This window comes from Pelophylax lessonae, assembly GCF_965119305.1.
Source record: "Pelophylax lessonae genome assembly, chromosome: 10".
NCBI lineage: Eukaryota > Metazoa > Chordata > Amphibia > Anura > Ranidae > Pelophylax > Pelophylax lessonae.
In genome coordinates, this window is record NC_138777.1 from 54750496 (window position 1) to 54767713 (window position 17218).

Below are 17218 nucleotides of genomic sequence, written 5' to 3' on the forward strand. Positions count from 1 at the left end.
AACTTATATATTTATGACTCAAGTAATCCACCTGCCAGTTCTCCACTCCGGGTATATGCACAGCTGAGAGGGCTGGAACAAAATTTTTTGCCCATATTAAGATCTCGGCCTCCTCCCGGGCCGCCACGACACTCTTGGTGCCCCCTTGATGATTGACGTAAATCACGGCCATGGTATAGTCTGATTGAATCCAAACTGGACAACCCTGCAGACGATTTGTCCAGTGACTCAAGCAAAGTTTTATCACTCTTGAGTTCCAGAATATTGAGTTCCAGAATATTGATCGGAAGTCTGGACTCTTTCAGAGTCCAGGTCCCCTGGACATGCAGCTTTCCAAGTACATTGATAAATGTTCCTCTCCTACAGGGAAGCGAAGAAAACACTGGTGTCCAGCGTAAATAGGGAAGTGCAGATATGCGTCCTCTATATCGAAAGAAGCCAAAAAGTCCCCTTGGTGTAGGAACGCCACTACCATGCGAATGGACTCCTTTCGAGACCACTGTATCCGCACAAAGCGATTCGCAGCCTTGATGTCCAGAATTGGACGCACTTTCCCTTATTTCCTGGGAACAGTAAACGGGTTTGAATAAAACCCTTGAAAGCGTTCCCGCGAGAGAACCAGCACAATCACCCTTTGCGACAGCAGATCTTGTACAGCCTCGTAGATGCCTTAACCGATCTGAAGATAGGCATAGATTGGACGGGAAGAATCTGTCCGACGGTCGGGATCTGGATTCGATCTTGTAACCCGATCGGTGCAGCTTGTGGGCCCATTTGTCCTGATTCAAGGGGGTCCCTGGTTCCGGACAGAAAACAAAGACATCCCCCCACCCCAGATACAGGAGAGGGTGTCCCTTCATGCAGATGGAGATTTGTCTGCAGATCTGGAGGGGCCTGTTCTCGGCTTACCCGACCACGTCTTCTTGGAACCCCCAGATAATCAAAATGTCCTTTCTCCTGCGTGTCGAAGGGGCCACCTGCGTGCTGAAAAATTTAACTTCAGAAGTGATGTCATGGGTTTAATTGTTTTGTATGTATTTTCGTTTCCTGAGCATATGCAGTTTGCTCTTACGATTTTTTTTCTGGAAAAACTGTACTAATGAAACGAAAATCAGGCGTTGTGTTCATGTACGATAAAAATTTTTATAGCGTGCACCAGTTTTTGTCCTCCGACAATTCGGAAACGGCTGTCGAAAACACCATACTAAGAATCTGAAAATTGGCAGATCGTTCGTAGGACGAAATTTTACTTCCGATTTTCTTGTGTACCGGGCTTAAGAATTTCTTGAACCTATATTTATTTAAGATCAGATACTCAGAAAGCATTGAGGTCATTGCATTGGCACAAGTGCAGTGGTAACTAACCTTATCAAAAGCTGCCACCATACTATGCTGAATCACTAGCTAAAGAATGTATAAATGTAAAAACAACATTATAAGAGATCAGTTTCCCATTAAATTCTAGTTCAAATAACTTACAAGCCCTGATGAAGGGAAAGGAAAATAGCAGAGCCTTTGAAATGCATTGATTGTTTCATCTCATCCTACCCAAATAAAACATTTTTTAAAACCTTCTTGGACTCTACAATCATTGGTGCATCAAGGAAGCATGCCATAATCAACTGACATCCAACAGGGACTATACAAGTGTCAAGGACCCTTTAATTCCAGTATAAACAAGGGCATAAATAACAGTCCTATTTCAGACCAAAGAATAACCACAAATGTTGCTGTAATCTGTGTGTCTCCATTGAGAGCGGAGGTATGTTGGAAGTGAGAGGTCACCACCTCTTGAAGATACAAGGCCTCGCATTTTTAGGTCATCAGAAAACTCTATGATGGCCATCCTGGGCTGCCCTATAGTTGAGAGCAGCAGCCCTACTGTCACTCTGGTGGCCAACCCCATGCTGATTAGGGAGTCTTATGGAAGGCAGAGATGGTCTATATTATAAGGCTTCGTCCAGTTTCCCTTTAGACACGAATTGCTGCTTATGTCCTGGAAGCTGAACGCAGAAAAAAAGGGCACCAGCGGCACAAAAACTTGTTTCAGTTTGCAGCTCCCAAGACAGGAATTATATTCTATACAGCCAATTCCCAAGCCATATCAGCGTACATTTCATTGATATATATTAAAATGCATTGCTAAAAGAAGAAAAAAAAAAAAAACACAGGCTATTCTCTAGAGCAACCTCTCTCAACCCTTTTACCCCAGAGGAACCCGTGAAATAATTTTCAGGACTAAGGGAACCCCTGCTAAAATTAATTGGGAGTCAGTGGAAAGAAGGCTAATTACCACTGAAGGTATGGGGGAAGGATTCCATCTTCCAAACCGTTTAAAGGATCATGTTTTGCCATTGGTTCTTTCAAGTGGAGTAAGAACCTGGTTTATGCAGGCACCAACAGACGAAAGGTCAATCAGCCACAGCTCAAGGAACCGCAGCAATTTCTGAAGGAACTCTAGGGATCCATGGAGCCATGGTTGAATACGGCTGCTGTAAAGTATCAACAGGACTTATGCTATTCTACATTAGTGTATGATATAATATGCATTACCCGTACCTTCATTGGCTGCTCCAGCTGCAGCTTTGTAAGCAGTCTTCTCCTGTGTTCAGTTAGCATTCCTTCTATCTTTCTCATATGTGGAAGATGCACTTCATCTAAAAGCAAAAACAGCAATGCAGAATAACTATATTGATGCATTACAGTTAGGATGGGCAAATCTACAATTCTACAAGCAGATGCTGAAAGTAAAAATCTCGCCATGCTGCGCTAGCAAGCACATTTATCGTCTCTGTGCTACGATAAACCAACTGTCAGTTGAAACAACATGGTGGCTGTCATCAATTTTAACCTCAACACTTCCGAGCTATGTTTAAGAACTCAAATTCAACCCAAACTGCAACAAACCTATGTATATTCACGCTGTTAACATGTGAAAATATACAGTACTTATAGTTGTATACGGGTTTTTTTTTTTTAAACATACATGTTATACTTACCTGCTCTGTGAAGTGGTTTTGCTGAGAGCAGCCCCGATCCTCCTCTTCTGCTCCAGGCTCCTCCTCTTTATCAGGTACTCTCATGGAAAGCCTCTTTCTATGGGGGCCCCCCGTGTGGGCTCACTTCTGAGTCAATAGTAAATGTATCAATAATAATATGGATGGTGGCATCACCATTTAGGGGAATATACTCAGTAGGGCCTATCGGTAGCTGGACAGAGCGCTCAGACAATCTTTGACTGCATTAAATCTGAATACCCTAAAGCAGCTCTCGACTGGAAGGAGGAATGGAGGCATCTCAAAGTTAAATGAAAGCTATCATGCATATCCTAACTGCAGGGCAAACAAGGTTAGACAGGTAATTTTGAAGTACAGATGAAAGAAACTAAAAAACAAAAAAAAAAACAAAAAAAAAAACCCTTTATGCTTTGTTACATGAAATTTAAATGCAGACGAAAAAGTTTTATCAGGAGACCAGGCAGTCTCTGGGGTGGGCTTACAACTGACTTTGTCACAGGGAAAGAATAAAGATTTCCTTGATTAGTGGAGATGTGCAATTATAACATTTGTTAAGAGTCGAATTATCACTTATTCAAGCGTGTTCCCTACTAACCACAAACCCAATTCTTTACTTCTCAAATTTTAGGTTAGAAATATTACACCTTTATCTCCCATAGCCTCAATGCAAGCATAAAACAGAATGCATGTCATACCATTGACTTTTTCCAGATTCTGGATTGTGTCTGCATCTAGCGCAACACCAACAAGCAGCTCAATGTATCCCTTGAATGTTTCCTTCATTGCTCTTGTGTTCAAAAATCGAGTTACGATTGGAGGTGGTGGAGGCTCAAACTCTGGAACACAAAGTGAATAGAAGTCAATGCTAGGAAACAATTTTAGAGATTTAATGAAGTACACAGCACCACTCAGACTTGTACAGAACATAATATATTCACTGAAAGAGGTGCCCAGCTCCCTACCTTCTTCATCACTCTGCATGTCTGGAGAGGAATCAGACTGTGAGGAGGAGAACTCCTCCTTCCACTGCTTTCTCTTCTTTGGTGGCGGTTCAGCCTTTGTCTTTGGCTGTTTGGCTTTTGGTTTCGCAGTCACAACTTTTGGAGGCGTGGTTTTCGGTGGAGGCGTTTCTGTTGCCGCTTTGTTGGCTGCGCTGACCTTACTGTGAGACGTTCGACTGCAGAAAAATTACCAAAAGAAACGTTACTATATCTACATTATTCAAAATGTCCACCTATATTCAGAGCCAGCTTCTTCTAGGCCACAGTTTGGTACTCCGGAAAAGCACACAGGAATATGTCAGCATATACTGCATATACTCAAGTATAAGCCGACCCGAATATAAGCCGAGGCACCTAATTTTACCACAAAAAAATGGAAAAACGTATAGACTCGAGAAAAAGCCTAGGGTGGGAAATGCAGCAGCTACTGGACCCAACTGGACCACCATGAGACACAAAACAGGGGCTGCGGGCATGGTATGGGAGATACAGGGCTGTGGGCATGGTACAGGAGATGGCACAGGTGATGCAGTGCTGCGAGCATGGTACAGGAGAATGTCCTGTACCATGCCCGCAGCACTGCATGAGGAAATGCAGGGGCCATTTTTAAAAGGTAAGTGAGGGTGTGACTCGAGTATGAGCCGAGGAGGGCTTTTTCAGCATAAAAAAAACCCATGCTGAAAAAGTCGGCTTATACTCGAGTATATACGGTAAATAAAGTCTGATTTCTTAACAGCAGTTCATTGTCAATAATCATTGAATATCTAAAAGCCGAAATCTGGCAGATAAAAATACACTAATGCAGCTTCGTATTCATTAACAAATCATTCAATGTATTTTTCTTAAAGCAGCCCAAGTACCTAGAGGAGGGGAAGGATTTGGAGCCAATCAGGTGTGTTATGTGCAAACGTACCATGAAGGAACAGGCCGATTAGCAGCAGGCAGTAAAGTGAGAAGCAGGGTGAACTCCTCAGTCTGCTACTACTCTTTCACTGGAAGAGAGGACTGTGGGGTTTATTTACTAAAGCTGGAGTGTGCAAAATCTGGTGCAGTTCTGCAGAGATACTTCTAGGTTTTTTTTGTCAAAGCTTAATTGAATAAGCTAAAGTTAGAAGCCAAATCGGCTACCCAACACAGCTGCACCAGATTTTGCAATCTTCAGTTTTAGTAAATCAACCCCTGTATTCCTTGCTACAGTTAAAGTAAGAGAAAGTGGTGCCACCTATTTGTGTTAATGGGCTGTACAAATCTCAGGACAGCAATGGCAATGACCGAAATCTATTTTTTTTGAGGGGCACATAAAACAAGCTATTTCATGGGTATTTCATCTGTGTATTAAGCCATTTGCCTACAGTTCAGCTTTAAAGAGGAAGTAAACCCTCCTCAGGAAGTTGTACCTATAGGTAAGCCTATGATAAGGCTTACCTATAGGTACTGTAAATATCTCCTAAACATGTACGGTTTAGGAGATATTTACCTTTAATGCAGCCAGTGACGTCACTGGCGCATGCGCTCTGAAGGAACGGCTGATCGTGCCGTTCCTTCAGAGCCCCGTGCCGTGACCGTCGGCTCCCGCGCGCGTGCGCGGGAGTGACGTCACCGCGGCTCCGGCCAATCAGATGGCCGGATGCCGCGATCCCGGAAGACGGGCGACTGAACATGTCGCCCATCATACAGGTAAGAGAGCGGCACGGCGGGGGCTCGTTCTAAGGTAAGTATTTCATAATGAGCTAGTATGCGATGCATACTAGCTCATTATGTCTTTCTCTTGCAGGTTGTAAAAAAAAAAAAAAAAAATTTCTGAACGAGTTTACAACCTCTTTAAATTCTTTGTTGGCTGAAGTCCTATATTTAGATGAAAATTGATACAATAACTAGGCCACACTTCGCAAAGGCATATTCTTGATTCTTAAAATACATAAATTACCTTATAAACAGATTACTATATAAATCTGGGCAATTCATGACATTTTGCAATTCATGACATTTTGGGAGAGATTTACTAAAACTGGTGCACTCAGACTCTGGTGCAGTTGTGCATGGTAGCCACTAAGCTTCTAACTTCAGCTTGTTCAATTAAAGTTTTGACAATTAAACCTGAAAGCTGATTAGTTTCTATGCAGAACAGCACCAGATTTTGCATGCTCCAGTTTTAGCTGCCCCCTTCCTTTTGGGTCACCCTCTACATTTTATTCTCTACATCTGAAGGCCAGAATTTATAAAAATGTGCAGCCTTTATAAAAGTACAACCCCCAGCAACATAAAAAAAAAAAAAATCTGTGTCCGGCTAATGCAGTGGAAGGAGCACTGCACTGAAGTCAGTGAAGACCATTCAACTTCCTATTAAGCTTTAATTTATTACTCTTCCAATCATATGCAAGATTGTTCAACATGCTTCTGGGCAACCTCCTTTGTACTCTCAAATATCCATACTGAGGCTACAGCGTGCCTAGAGAAGTGGATGAACTAGAGGTCAACCCTTCCCACAATTCCTGTTCAGCATATAATGGTGTTTCCAGAGTTTATTTAAAATACACATTGAAGTACGCATTTTCATGTTGAAAAAAAAAATGACAGTCCTGAAAGAGAATGTAGTGACCATATTATTCATCATATGTAAAGGCATGAAGAGAAAGTACATATACCTTGGAGCGGGTGTTGCCTTTGCTTTGGGTTTTCGGGAGCACACTCTCACATACTCTTTTTTGTTTGCATTCTCCACAAACTTAACATATACTCTCTTATATTTTGTTTTGGCATCTCCAAAGTAACCAAGGTACTACATAATGGAGAAACAAAGAAACACAAGTAAAGCAGTTTATAAAAAAAAAATCACTAGAAAACAATTCAACTGTTCAGCACAGCTATGTTGTTTTTTTTTCTGTGTAATTTAATTTGATTGATTACAAATATCTGTATTCACTTTGACAGTCTATATAATCAATACAAATTGGTTATGGAAAACAAGAAAATAGTGTAATATAATTAGGTTAAGAAAGGTGCAGATAAAGATTGGATAAAATCAAGTAACACATGACAGCTGGAGAGCTACGAGGGCACCCATCTGTACTAGACATAAAACTTACACTGTTAGTGGCAGCGAAGGTCCTCTGTTCTTCTCGAATTTCAGGGATAAATTTTTGGAGCAGGGCCTTTTGGACTTTCCAAATAGCCGGAGGTTCCTTGCCGGTAAGCAATGCTTCCTGAATATCACAGAAAGAGGAGAGATGAGATATACAGCTCCAACATTTAGCCTAATAAGTATTCATTTGAAATTTTGCTGTGGTCTAACCCATCTCATTAAGTAGTGTGGACATGAAAGAAATTGGATTTTTGACTTACGGTAAAATTGATTTCTCTGATGCTCATTGACGGACACAGTTCCTGATAACCAATAACCATTGGGTTATCCAGCCGGAGTCGGACACTGGGCAGAAAATAATTTTGTCTACACCCATGGATGGGGAGTGCCAGGGGGTATACTCCCACTCTCTGCTATGGCCACTCAGTTTTGTCTGTCAATGATCATGACAGTAATGCCCCGTACACACGTGCAGATTATCTGCAGACTTTTGTCTGCAGACTTACCTTTTCTATGTAGTGCAAGGGCCTGCCGGATTGCATACAAATTGAAAGTGTTTAGGTTTGACCTCATATTATATGGTTTTGGTAAGTCTGCAGACAAAAGTCTGCAGATAATCTGCACGTGTGTATGGGGCATAAGTCTGTGGCATCCGCCATAGGATCCCTTGACCGAGCCACAAACCTCTGCACCTTTCTGTGGCGCCGAGACACCAACAGATCCACCTCAGGGGTTCCCCGCCAGACACAGCTAATGAAAACGCATACGGATAAAGGGACCACTCCCCGTGTTCCAACGCCTGCCGACTGAAGTAATCTGCCTGCCAGTTTTCCTACCCGGGAATGTGTACGGCAGAGAGGGCTGGAACAAACCCTACTGCTCAGCTTAGAATGCCGGCTACCTCCAGAGCCACCAGGACACTTCTGGTAATCCCTTGGCGATTGCCATAGCAAGGGCTGTGGCACTGTCCGATTGAATGTGCACTGGACAACCCTGAAGACGATCCATCCAATGATCCAGGCACAGTCTGATTGCTCTTTTCCAAGAAAATAATCCGAAGTCTGGATGCTGGAAGCGTCCAGATCCCCTGAGCAGAATGCTTGACATGGATGCCTCCCCAGCCGGACAGGCTGGCATCCGTATTTACAAATGTCCAATACAAGAGGAAGGAAGGAATTTACCAGCCAAAGCACAAAGCCACCATATCAGGGACTCCTTCCTGCCCCTATTCAGCCGGATCAGATTGTCCAGAGACTGGAGTCTTTTCCCATTTGGTCAGAATTTCCATTTGCAGGGACCTCGTATGGAACTGCGCAAACGGAACCACCTCGAAGGTAGAAACCATCAGGCCCGAAGGATGTTCATTTGCTGGAAAGCAAGAGGCGAATTGCAGCCTGTAATTTCTGGAGTTTGTCAAGAGGAAGGAGCACTCTAGCTAAGGCCGAGTCCAGAGTAAGGCTCAGATAGTCCAGTCCAGCTTTGTGAACGGAACCAGGGTAGACTTCTGAAAATTCACAATCCAGCCGAACTCCCGCTGAGTTTGTATTGCGATCTCCAGTCTGCGATCGCAGAAGGAGATTGTCCAAGTAGCCCAGTACTGTGATCCCCCATTGGCGTAGCAAAGCTAGCATCGGGCTAACACTTTTGTTTAGACCCGAGAAGCAGATGCGAGACCATAGGGTAATTCCACAAACTGATAATGCTCCTCTTCCAAAGCAAAGCAGATAAAACGCTGGTGACTGGCACATATTGGAATGTGAAGGTAGGCATCCTTGATATCGATAGAGGTGAATAAATCCACCTGACGCAGGGATGCCTCCACTGTTCCAATGGAGTCCATTCTGAACTTCTGTACTTGCACAAAGCAGTTTAGCGCCTTGAGGTCCAAGATTGGATGCACTTTGCTTTCCCTCCTGGGAAATCTGAACAGAATTGAGTAAAAACCCTGAAAACCTTCCGAGGTTGGAACCAGGACAATAACCCCTTGAAGGAACAGGTCTTGTATCGCCGTAAACATGTCCTGTAAGCGGTCTGGGGACAGGAGCAAGTTAAAAGGAAAAAATCTTGCCGGAATACAAGAGCGAAATGATCTTTTAGCTGGACCAAATTACTATGTGGACCCACTTGTCTTGCGCCCGGGAATTCCACTGGCCCATAAACCAGCGAGGCCTCCCTCCACCCCCGATACAGGTGAGGGCGCACCTTCGTGCAGAAGGAGCCTTGTACCTGGGTCTGGAGAAGCCCGATCTTTGTTTGCCAGATCAGGTTTGTTTGGAACCTCCAGAAGAGGCCCTGAAAGGCCTCGAGCCCTTGTCAGTCGACCCTGAGGGAAGAAGAAAACGTATGAGCTAAGAAAGGCCCATGTCTAAGTCAAGGTTCCTTGACCTTTGCAGCCTGCGGAAGAAAAGCACTCTCTCCCCCCGTGAAACCTTTAATGTCGTTATCCATGGTAGCTCGAAACAGGATCTCCTTGAAAAAGGAAGATCAGTCGAGGTTTTTTTTTTTTTTTTTTCGCAGACCAGCAATTGAGCCCAAAAAACACACCAAAGGACTACTGCCAAAACAGAGGTGAGTTATCAGTGAAGCCGCATCCAAAGAGGCATCACAGATAAACTGCCGCCCCTGAACCAGCTGGTCTGCCAGTTTAGCAAAGGCAGGAGGGAGCTGTTCTCCCTCCAGGTCACAGCATAGGGGCATAGCCCACTTAGTCAGAGTTTGCGACACTAGGGCAATGGTAATACCGGCCTCATTGCTGAACCAGCTAAGGTGTATACAATGCAGGCCACAACCTCCGCCTTCCGGTCAGCCGGATCCTTAAAGGCCGGGGACTCTTCCACCAGAATCATGGTTGCCTTGTTTAATCCGGAAACCGGAGGGTCCACCACTGGTGGCACAGTCCACTTCTTAAGTAGGGACTCCACATAAGGGTAACGCCTGGTAAAGCGCTTAGAGACCCCACAGGGACGCCTTGGTCATCCCCACTATTTAGCTACAATTCTGTCAAAATAGGCAGGGAAAGGAAACCCCTTTGCCGCTGTGGATTGCTTGTGAGAGTGCCAAAGAGCACCTGCGCCTCCGTCGCAGCTTCAGCTGCATCCTTTATCTTCAGGATCTCACAGATACAAAACCAGCGCCTTTTTGTGCGTGATCGCGGACCTGGAGGAATGATCCTCACCATCAAGAGGATTCCGGGCGTATGGTTGCAGAGCCAGCAGGGTGACCCACGCCCGCGGTGGCCGATTTACATTCAGGATCTGAGACAGATGAGGCAGGGGGCGCTTTTTGCTAGCCAGTCGCCCGCAAGCCACCTCCACCTGGGACACTAGGGACTCCAGGACCGCCGTCAGTGAATGGATGGATGGTTGGGACCCGGAGGGCCCCACAGCCTGAGAGGGGATCAGGTGGGCAAATGTTCTCCAAAGACTCCATGAGTCACAAGGGGGACCCAACAAAAAGTGGAACACGCTGCTAAGGGACATTCCCCACCATGCTGGCAGCCCCACCAGGTCGCCAGGCACAAAGCACCAAGCGAAACTCAGCAGAGAGGGAGAGGACCCCACCAGACTCACCACCCACAGAAACCAGGATAATTGGCGGCGATCAGGAAGTAAAATGATCCAGGAGTCAGCACCAGGGGATGGAGGAGGGCTCCCACCACCGAAATCGCCGCCCACAGGTCTCCACTGTCGTGGCCGCTGCTATGTCCAATGGCATATCACAAAAAAATGGCCGCAAGACTAAACAAACATGGCCACATTATATACAAACACAGGCTACAACAAAATGGCGGACCTGCGCAGCACCACAAGGCTTACAGGGACTCGGGGGAGACCAGGCCTCAAAGACAGATCCAGGCAGCATGAGGGGCCCTGGCAGGAGCCCTCACCAGGTACAACCCTCCCCCCCCTCCGCACAAATTGATTGTTTGGTCCCTGGTGGCGCACCCCTCCAGCTCCCATCGTCAGTAAGCAGTATCGCTCACTTTTCTTTTAGCTCTGTTGCTGTTCTACACACTGAAGACAAAGAACATTGGGGATACCCAAATACAATAAAACATAAAAGACGTACAATTTCATACAGACTTAAGTCTGGGTGCAGTTCCTAACCATCTGACTCCTATAATCTTTATATTGATTTTCCTCACCAAATTTCCCCATTTTTAAGATAAAAAATGTTGTATGGGAGCACTAGCAGCCCACATGTAGTATTAGCTCTGTGATCATGCTGCATCCAACAGCTATCCAGTCATTCTAACAATCAGGAGACGTTTAGCAGGTTTCCCGATCATGTAATCACATTAACAGCCAATTATATATATGGTATATCACATGGTTTGCTTTCAAACAGACTGGCTTAGCTTTCCTTGTGCTTTCACAGACAGAAGCACTTTGATGGTTAAAAGCGATTAAAACACATTAAAACAAAAGCATAAAAAGTGAATATAAACTGTCAGGCTTTTTTTATATTTACATTTTGTACATTTGTCATCTTAAAATGTAATCACTGGGCAGGTTTTTTTTAAAGCCATGTGCCAGCTCAATGTGATACTAAAGTGTAGTTATGTAGTTTTTATTTTTTAAACATGTCATACTTATCTGATTTGTGCAGTTGCACACAGCAGCCCAGATGCTCCTCTTCTCTGGTCCCTCTTTGGTGCTCCTGGCCCCTCCCCTCCTGTTGAGTGCCCCCACAGCAAGCAGCTTGCTATGGGGGCACCAGAGCCAAGCCGCAGCGCCCCGTGTCCATTCAGACAGAGTCATGGCCCAGCACCGCCCCCTTTCTCTCCTCATTCGCTCACTGACTTTGGCAGCAGCGGGAGCCAATGGTGCCACGCTGCTGTCTTAGCCAATGAGGAGTCCCAGACAGCTGAGTCCCTCGTGCAACATTGCTGGATCTAGATGGACCTCAGGTATTAGGGGGCTGAGGGAGGCTGCTGCACACAGGTTTTTATCTTCATGCATAGAATGCATGAAGATAAAAAAACCTTCTGCCTTTAACGCTATTCAAGTCTTATGTCCTTAGAAGACTGTGTAAAATCATTTAGATAAGCAAATTAGTCACACTCAAGCTGAAATATACTGAAACCACTAAATTTGGCGTAGGCATCAACCTCTGGCAAGGAATCGAGACAGAGTTGGATAGAGAAGAATACTCAGTTTCAAGATCTCTCAGATTCCCCAGGAAATATGAAAAGCCAAAGGATGGATTAACCCAACAAACTTGAAAAGGCCATTCTCAGAAGGGGAGATCAGCATTAGCAAACCACATTTTTCTTGGCCCAGGTTTACTGAAAGGGACAGTGATACTGAAATCTAATGATTTCAGTCCGGTGTGGTTGGATAAGTTGTATGGCATGTAATTTTGAAAACTTACTTTGAGCATTTCTATGTCTTCAATCTTCACTACAAACTCGTCTCTCTCCCGATAAACACCCTCTCCTCCGCTTTCTGTGCCCTCATCATCCGTGCATCCTTCAATTGCGATGGACTCCTGTGATTTAGCCAGCTGCTCGGCCGGGATTGGCTCGCTGGGGGCCTCTTTCAATATTTCTTGGGTGTTCTTGGGGGAGGAAACAGGTTGGGAATCCGGCTGTCCTGTAGAAGCTGGCTTCTCTGCTTTTTGAATGGAAAAAAAAAAAGTATGATTAGTGAAATTAACTTAGATGTGTTTCCACTTGCTGTGGAGCAATCTCATCTTCTACCAGAACAGATATTTGCCTTGTGCTAATATTTTCTTGGCACGGTTCCCTGGAAGGATTCATTTAAAAGATTATACTTGATTTATGGGTACCCCTGACAAGTCAGAGAACTTATTACCAGTATTAGAATTATTTAGCAGCAGTAATTAAACAACACAGCCTTCTCATCATGTCACACTGTGATATACATGTCAGCAAAGGCATTCCGCCTCTTCACTGTATTCAAAGCAATAAATTACGGCCACCGAGGAGTTTGAAGGAAAAAAAAAAAACCACAGTGGATTATACAAAGTGGAATGAACTAGACTGTCTTAAAGCAAACCAGTTACAAACTGCATTAACTGCAGTACCACATGAACACCTCCCTTAACCACTTGCCGACTGCCTAACGCCGATCTACGTCGGCAGTCAGCCCCTCACAGGCAAAGTGACGTAGGGCTACGTCACTAGCTTGTGAGGGTCTAGGGAGCGAGCGCGCGCCCCCGGAGGCGCGCTCCCGCGTGGTCACGGACCCCCCCCGCGCGTGTGACCGGCGGACCCGATGTCCGCCGGTCACTCGGCGATCGGCGGGGGAGAGGGAGAATGTCAGGCAGCTTGTGTAAACAAGCCACCTGTCATTCTCCTTGCTGTTAGGATACTGATCACTCGGATCTAGTATGTAGATCCGTTGTTCAGTGTCCATACAGCTCAAGCCCCAGCCAATCACAGTAGAAAGCACGCCCCTAGGGATACACACAGCCCCTCCCTCCCAAACAAAGTTAACCCCTTCACTACCAGTGTATTTTTACAGTAACAGTGCATATATATAGCACTGATTACTGTAGAAAGGTCACTGGTAACCCCAAAAGTGTCAAAAATGTCAGTCAAGGGTCCGATCTGTCCGCCGCAATGTCGCAGTACCGCAAAAAAAAAAAAAAAAAATCGCAGATCGCCGCCATTACACGTTAAAAAAAAAAAACAACAAAAATGACAGAAATCTTTCCCTTTGTTAGTAAACGCGATAACGTTTGCGCAAACCAATCAAAATACGCTTTTTGCGATTTTTTTTACCAAACATAGGTAGCATAAAACAAATTGGCCGAAAAAGTAAAAAAATTTTGATTTTTATATTTTTTTTTGGGGAATTTCATATAAAAAAATGTGAAAAATATTGCTATTTTTGCAAAATTGACGCTCTTTTTTTGTTTATAGCGCGTGATCAAAAAATCGCACAGGTGATCAAATACCACCAAAAGAAAGCTCTGTTTGTGGGAAAAAAAGGACGCCAAATTAGTTTAGGTACAGCGTCGCACGACCGCACAATTGTCCGTTAAAGTCACGCAGTGCCGAATCGCAAAATACCCCCTGGTCGGAATGGGGGTAAAATCTTCCGGGGCTTAAGTGGTTAAAGAGACCTTGTCACCTACTTAAAACTGCATGTAAAAAATCACAGAAAATCAAGTATGCAGCTATGCATTTAGGATCATTTTCTCTTACATAAACTTTTCTTTATTGATTTGCAATGTGCCTCTGAAATTGCCAGGAAACTGACACTCCAGACTCCCTTTCAGGCAGTGTCTAATTACGGTTTGTGCCAGCCCTGCAACTCCGCTCCCTTCCTAACCTTTTTATGTAGTAGCCAGGGGAATACCATAGAGCAGGCATTACGAAATGACAAACCAAGCTCCACATCCAGACTGACCAGAGTGACATTCCCATGCGGACAACTGCAGGCCACCATTTTGGGAGGCAGGTCCCTCCTCCTTTCTGTCCTAGCGGCCATATTCATCCACTCTCCTGCTTTTTTCTCCAGAGCTGCTGCACTATTATTTTGACAGCAAGGCAGAGGACAGAAGCAGCAGAAGGTCTGAAAGGTGGGCAGGAGCTGGCTGCTAGGACGCTGGGCGGCTTAACAAGAAGTGGACAGCTCCCACCCTCTGTCTAGATCTGCTCTGTGTAAGTTAGGACTGAAATGCTGCTGCTATAAAGGTGGTTTGAGGACACTGCTATAAAAAAAAAAATGGAGGGCTGAGGACAATTCTATGAAGAGGCAAAGGAGACATCAAGGAGGTGAGGCAGAGGGGGAACTGTGACGTAAGGGGCAGGGTTTGGCAACTGTGAAGTAAAAGAGGGTAGGAGACTAATGTAAACATGTAAAAGGGGAAGAACCTGTGATGTAAGGGGGACTTTGATGTGAAAGTGGGGACTGAAGACACTGAAGTAAAGGGGGGACTGTTATGTGCAGGGGGAACTGAGAACACGGATATAAGAAGGGGACTGTGGGGTTTGTGGGTGTGTCTGCAATGTAAAGGATCCAGGTCATCAAACATGTGATTCGGATCTCTGCTGGAAACATTTTTTTTCTGAGTGGACCTCCATGAATTTTATTTCAATATCCCTGTCAGAGTGTCACTTAATGACAGCTCTGAATCTGCTGAGGCTGATGATCACATCCAAGATGGGGGCACTAACATGTAATTAACATGCATAAAATATGTTAAATGCACATACCCGTATAATGTACGTGAAGATTGTTGAAATAAATGGTTTTGCGACAGTGTCTAAATTTTTCCTGGTTGTCGAAATTTGGAATGGCCTGAAACCCAATACAGTGCCCAGGGCTGAATAGCCTATCAGCAGGCACTGGCTGTCATATGACGAAGGACAGAGTACAAGTGATGGCTTTTCAGGCACATTGCTGTGGTTAAGGTACCAGCCAATATCTCATGCTGTCAGCTACGAGATGTGGCTCTTGGTTGGTTTATACAACTGGAAGTTTGCCACACAGATACACTGCCCAAGAACTGCTGCTTCTCTGCTAAAATCAAGTGACAGATCCTTTTTCTGAATAGTATTGAGTGTGATGGGTGGGTATTTCACATATTGAAGGGGATGGTGGCCACATGCCTCAGGTTTACGGTCTGTCAGTTTTCTTTAGCAGCAAGGGGAGAGTGAAGCCCAAATGTTTCAAATTATTTTACTCTTCCCTGGACTGGGCTGTGACGGGGTTTGAAATCAATGAAGCAACATTTTTTTTTTTTAAGCTAAAAACACTGGTGATTATAACAGCGCAGCCACATTCATGCAATGTCTAGCATGAATAATTAGAATGGTGTTAGGATTTATATGGAAAGCACATACTGCCTATCACTTCTTCACAAATCACATGGCCAGGAGTGCAAATCAAAATATTAAAGTGATTTTAAAGTGTCTTTTTTTTTTTTAAACAAACATGTCATACCTACCACTTCTGTATAGTTGGTTTTGCAGAGGGCAGCCCGGATCCTAGCTAGGGGGTCACCCGAGCCAAGCTGCAGTTCCGTGTGTTCATTCAGACTCAGAGCCACTGTTAGGTCCCGCCCCCTCTATCCTGAAAGGCAGACTACGTGATTTTGTGCACGAGGTCTCGGCGGCATGCGCGTGCCCCCGGAGCCGCGCTACCGCTGTGTTTAGACACAGTGGGAGGTGGGCCGATGCGGTTGCCGCCGGCCTCCTGCGATCGCCTGATAAACTGACAGAAGACCCGCCTGCTTATGTAAACAAAGCAGGCAAGTCTTCTGTCAGACAGGCAGGGAGAGATCAGAAGTATCAGCTAAGCTAAAACTTGGATCTCTGTGTGCCCGTCACAGAACCATTCCCACACACAGTTAGTAAGCATATTTAGGTACACATAAGTAACCATGCATATTTTTTTAGCACTGATTACAGTATTAATGTCACTGGTCACCAAAAATCCCGATCTGTCCTCTGCGATGTCGCAGTCCCGCTAAAAAACGCTGATCACCGCCATTACTAATAAAAACAAAAAACAAAAATTTTAAAAATCTATCCCGTAGTTTGTAAACGCTATAACTTTTGCGCAAACCAAAAAAAATATGCTTTTTGGGATTATTTTTTACCAAAACATATGTAGCAGTATACAAATTGGCCTAAACTGATAAAAAAAAAATTAGTTTAAATTTTTTTTATTGGGAATGTTTTATAGCAGAAAGTAAAAAAAGAAAATTGTTGCTCTTTTTTTGTTTATAGCCCAAAACCTAAAAACCGCAGAGGTGAACAAATACCACCAAAATAAAGCTATTTGTGGGGAAAAAAAGGACATCAATTGTATTTGAGTACATCGTCGCATGACCGCGCAATTGTTTGTTAAAGTAACGCAGTGCCGAATCGCAAAAAATGGCCTGTCATTAAGGGGGTAAAACCTTCCGGAGCTGAAGTGGTTAAGGACCCATTCACACTATGTTGCATTAATACACACTACTCAATACAAGGCATTACTGCATATGAAAGTGTGCAATATTAAGGCTGAAATCAAATCCTGAATAAGGTCCTACCTATAAAGATAGTAATTTCTTACCTCTCCCACTGCCTGTGACCCCAACACCGCTCAAGAGAGTTCACCGTTTCAACTTTGTACAGAAACCAAAACACTTCTGGGAGT

General features: G+C 44.5%; 1 protein-coding gene across 2 annotated transcripts in view; it reads right to left on the minus strand.

Annotated features, from left to right (window-relative positions):
* The window catches only part of QSER1 (glutamine and serine rich 1), a 154971-nt gene that overhangs the window by 36408 nt on the left and 101345 nt on the right, over positions 1 to 17218 (minus strand). The window contains exons 5-10 of one of the 2 annotated variants that reach the window (XM_082270010.1): positions 12474 to 12712; positions 7105 to 7221; positions 6664 to 6797; positions 3980 to 4194; positions 3713 to 3853; positions 2560 to 2657 (exon numbers count right to left, since the gene is read on the minus strand). In XM_082270010.1, coding sequence (XP_082126136.1) covers positions 2560 to 2657; positions 3713 to 3853; positions 3980 to 4194; positions 6664 to 6797; positions 7105 to 7221; positions 12474 to 12712 — 944 coding nt within the window. Of the gene's footprint in view, positions 1 to 2559; positions 2658 to 3712; positions 3854 to 3979; positions 4195 to 6663; positions 6798 to 7104; positions 7222 to 12473; positions 12716 to 17218 lie in introns of both variants that reach the window. The other variant, XM_082270009.1, reaches the window with a different exon arrangement.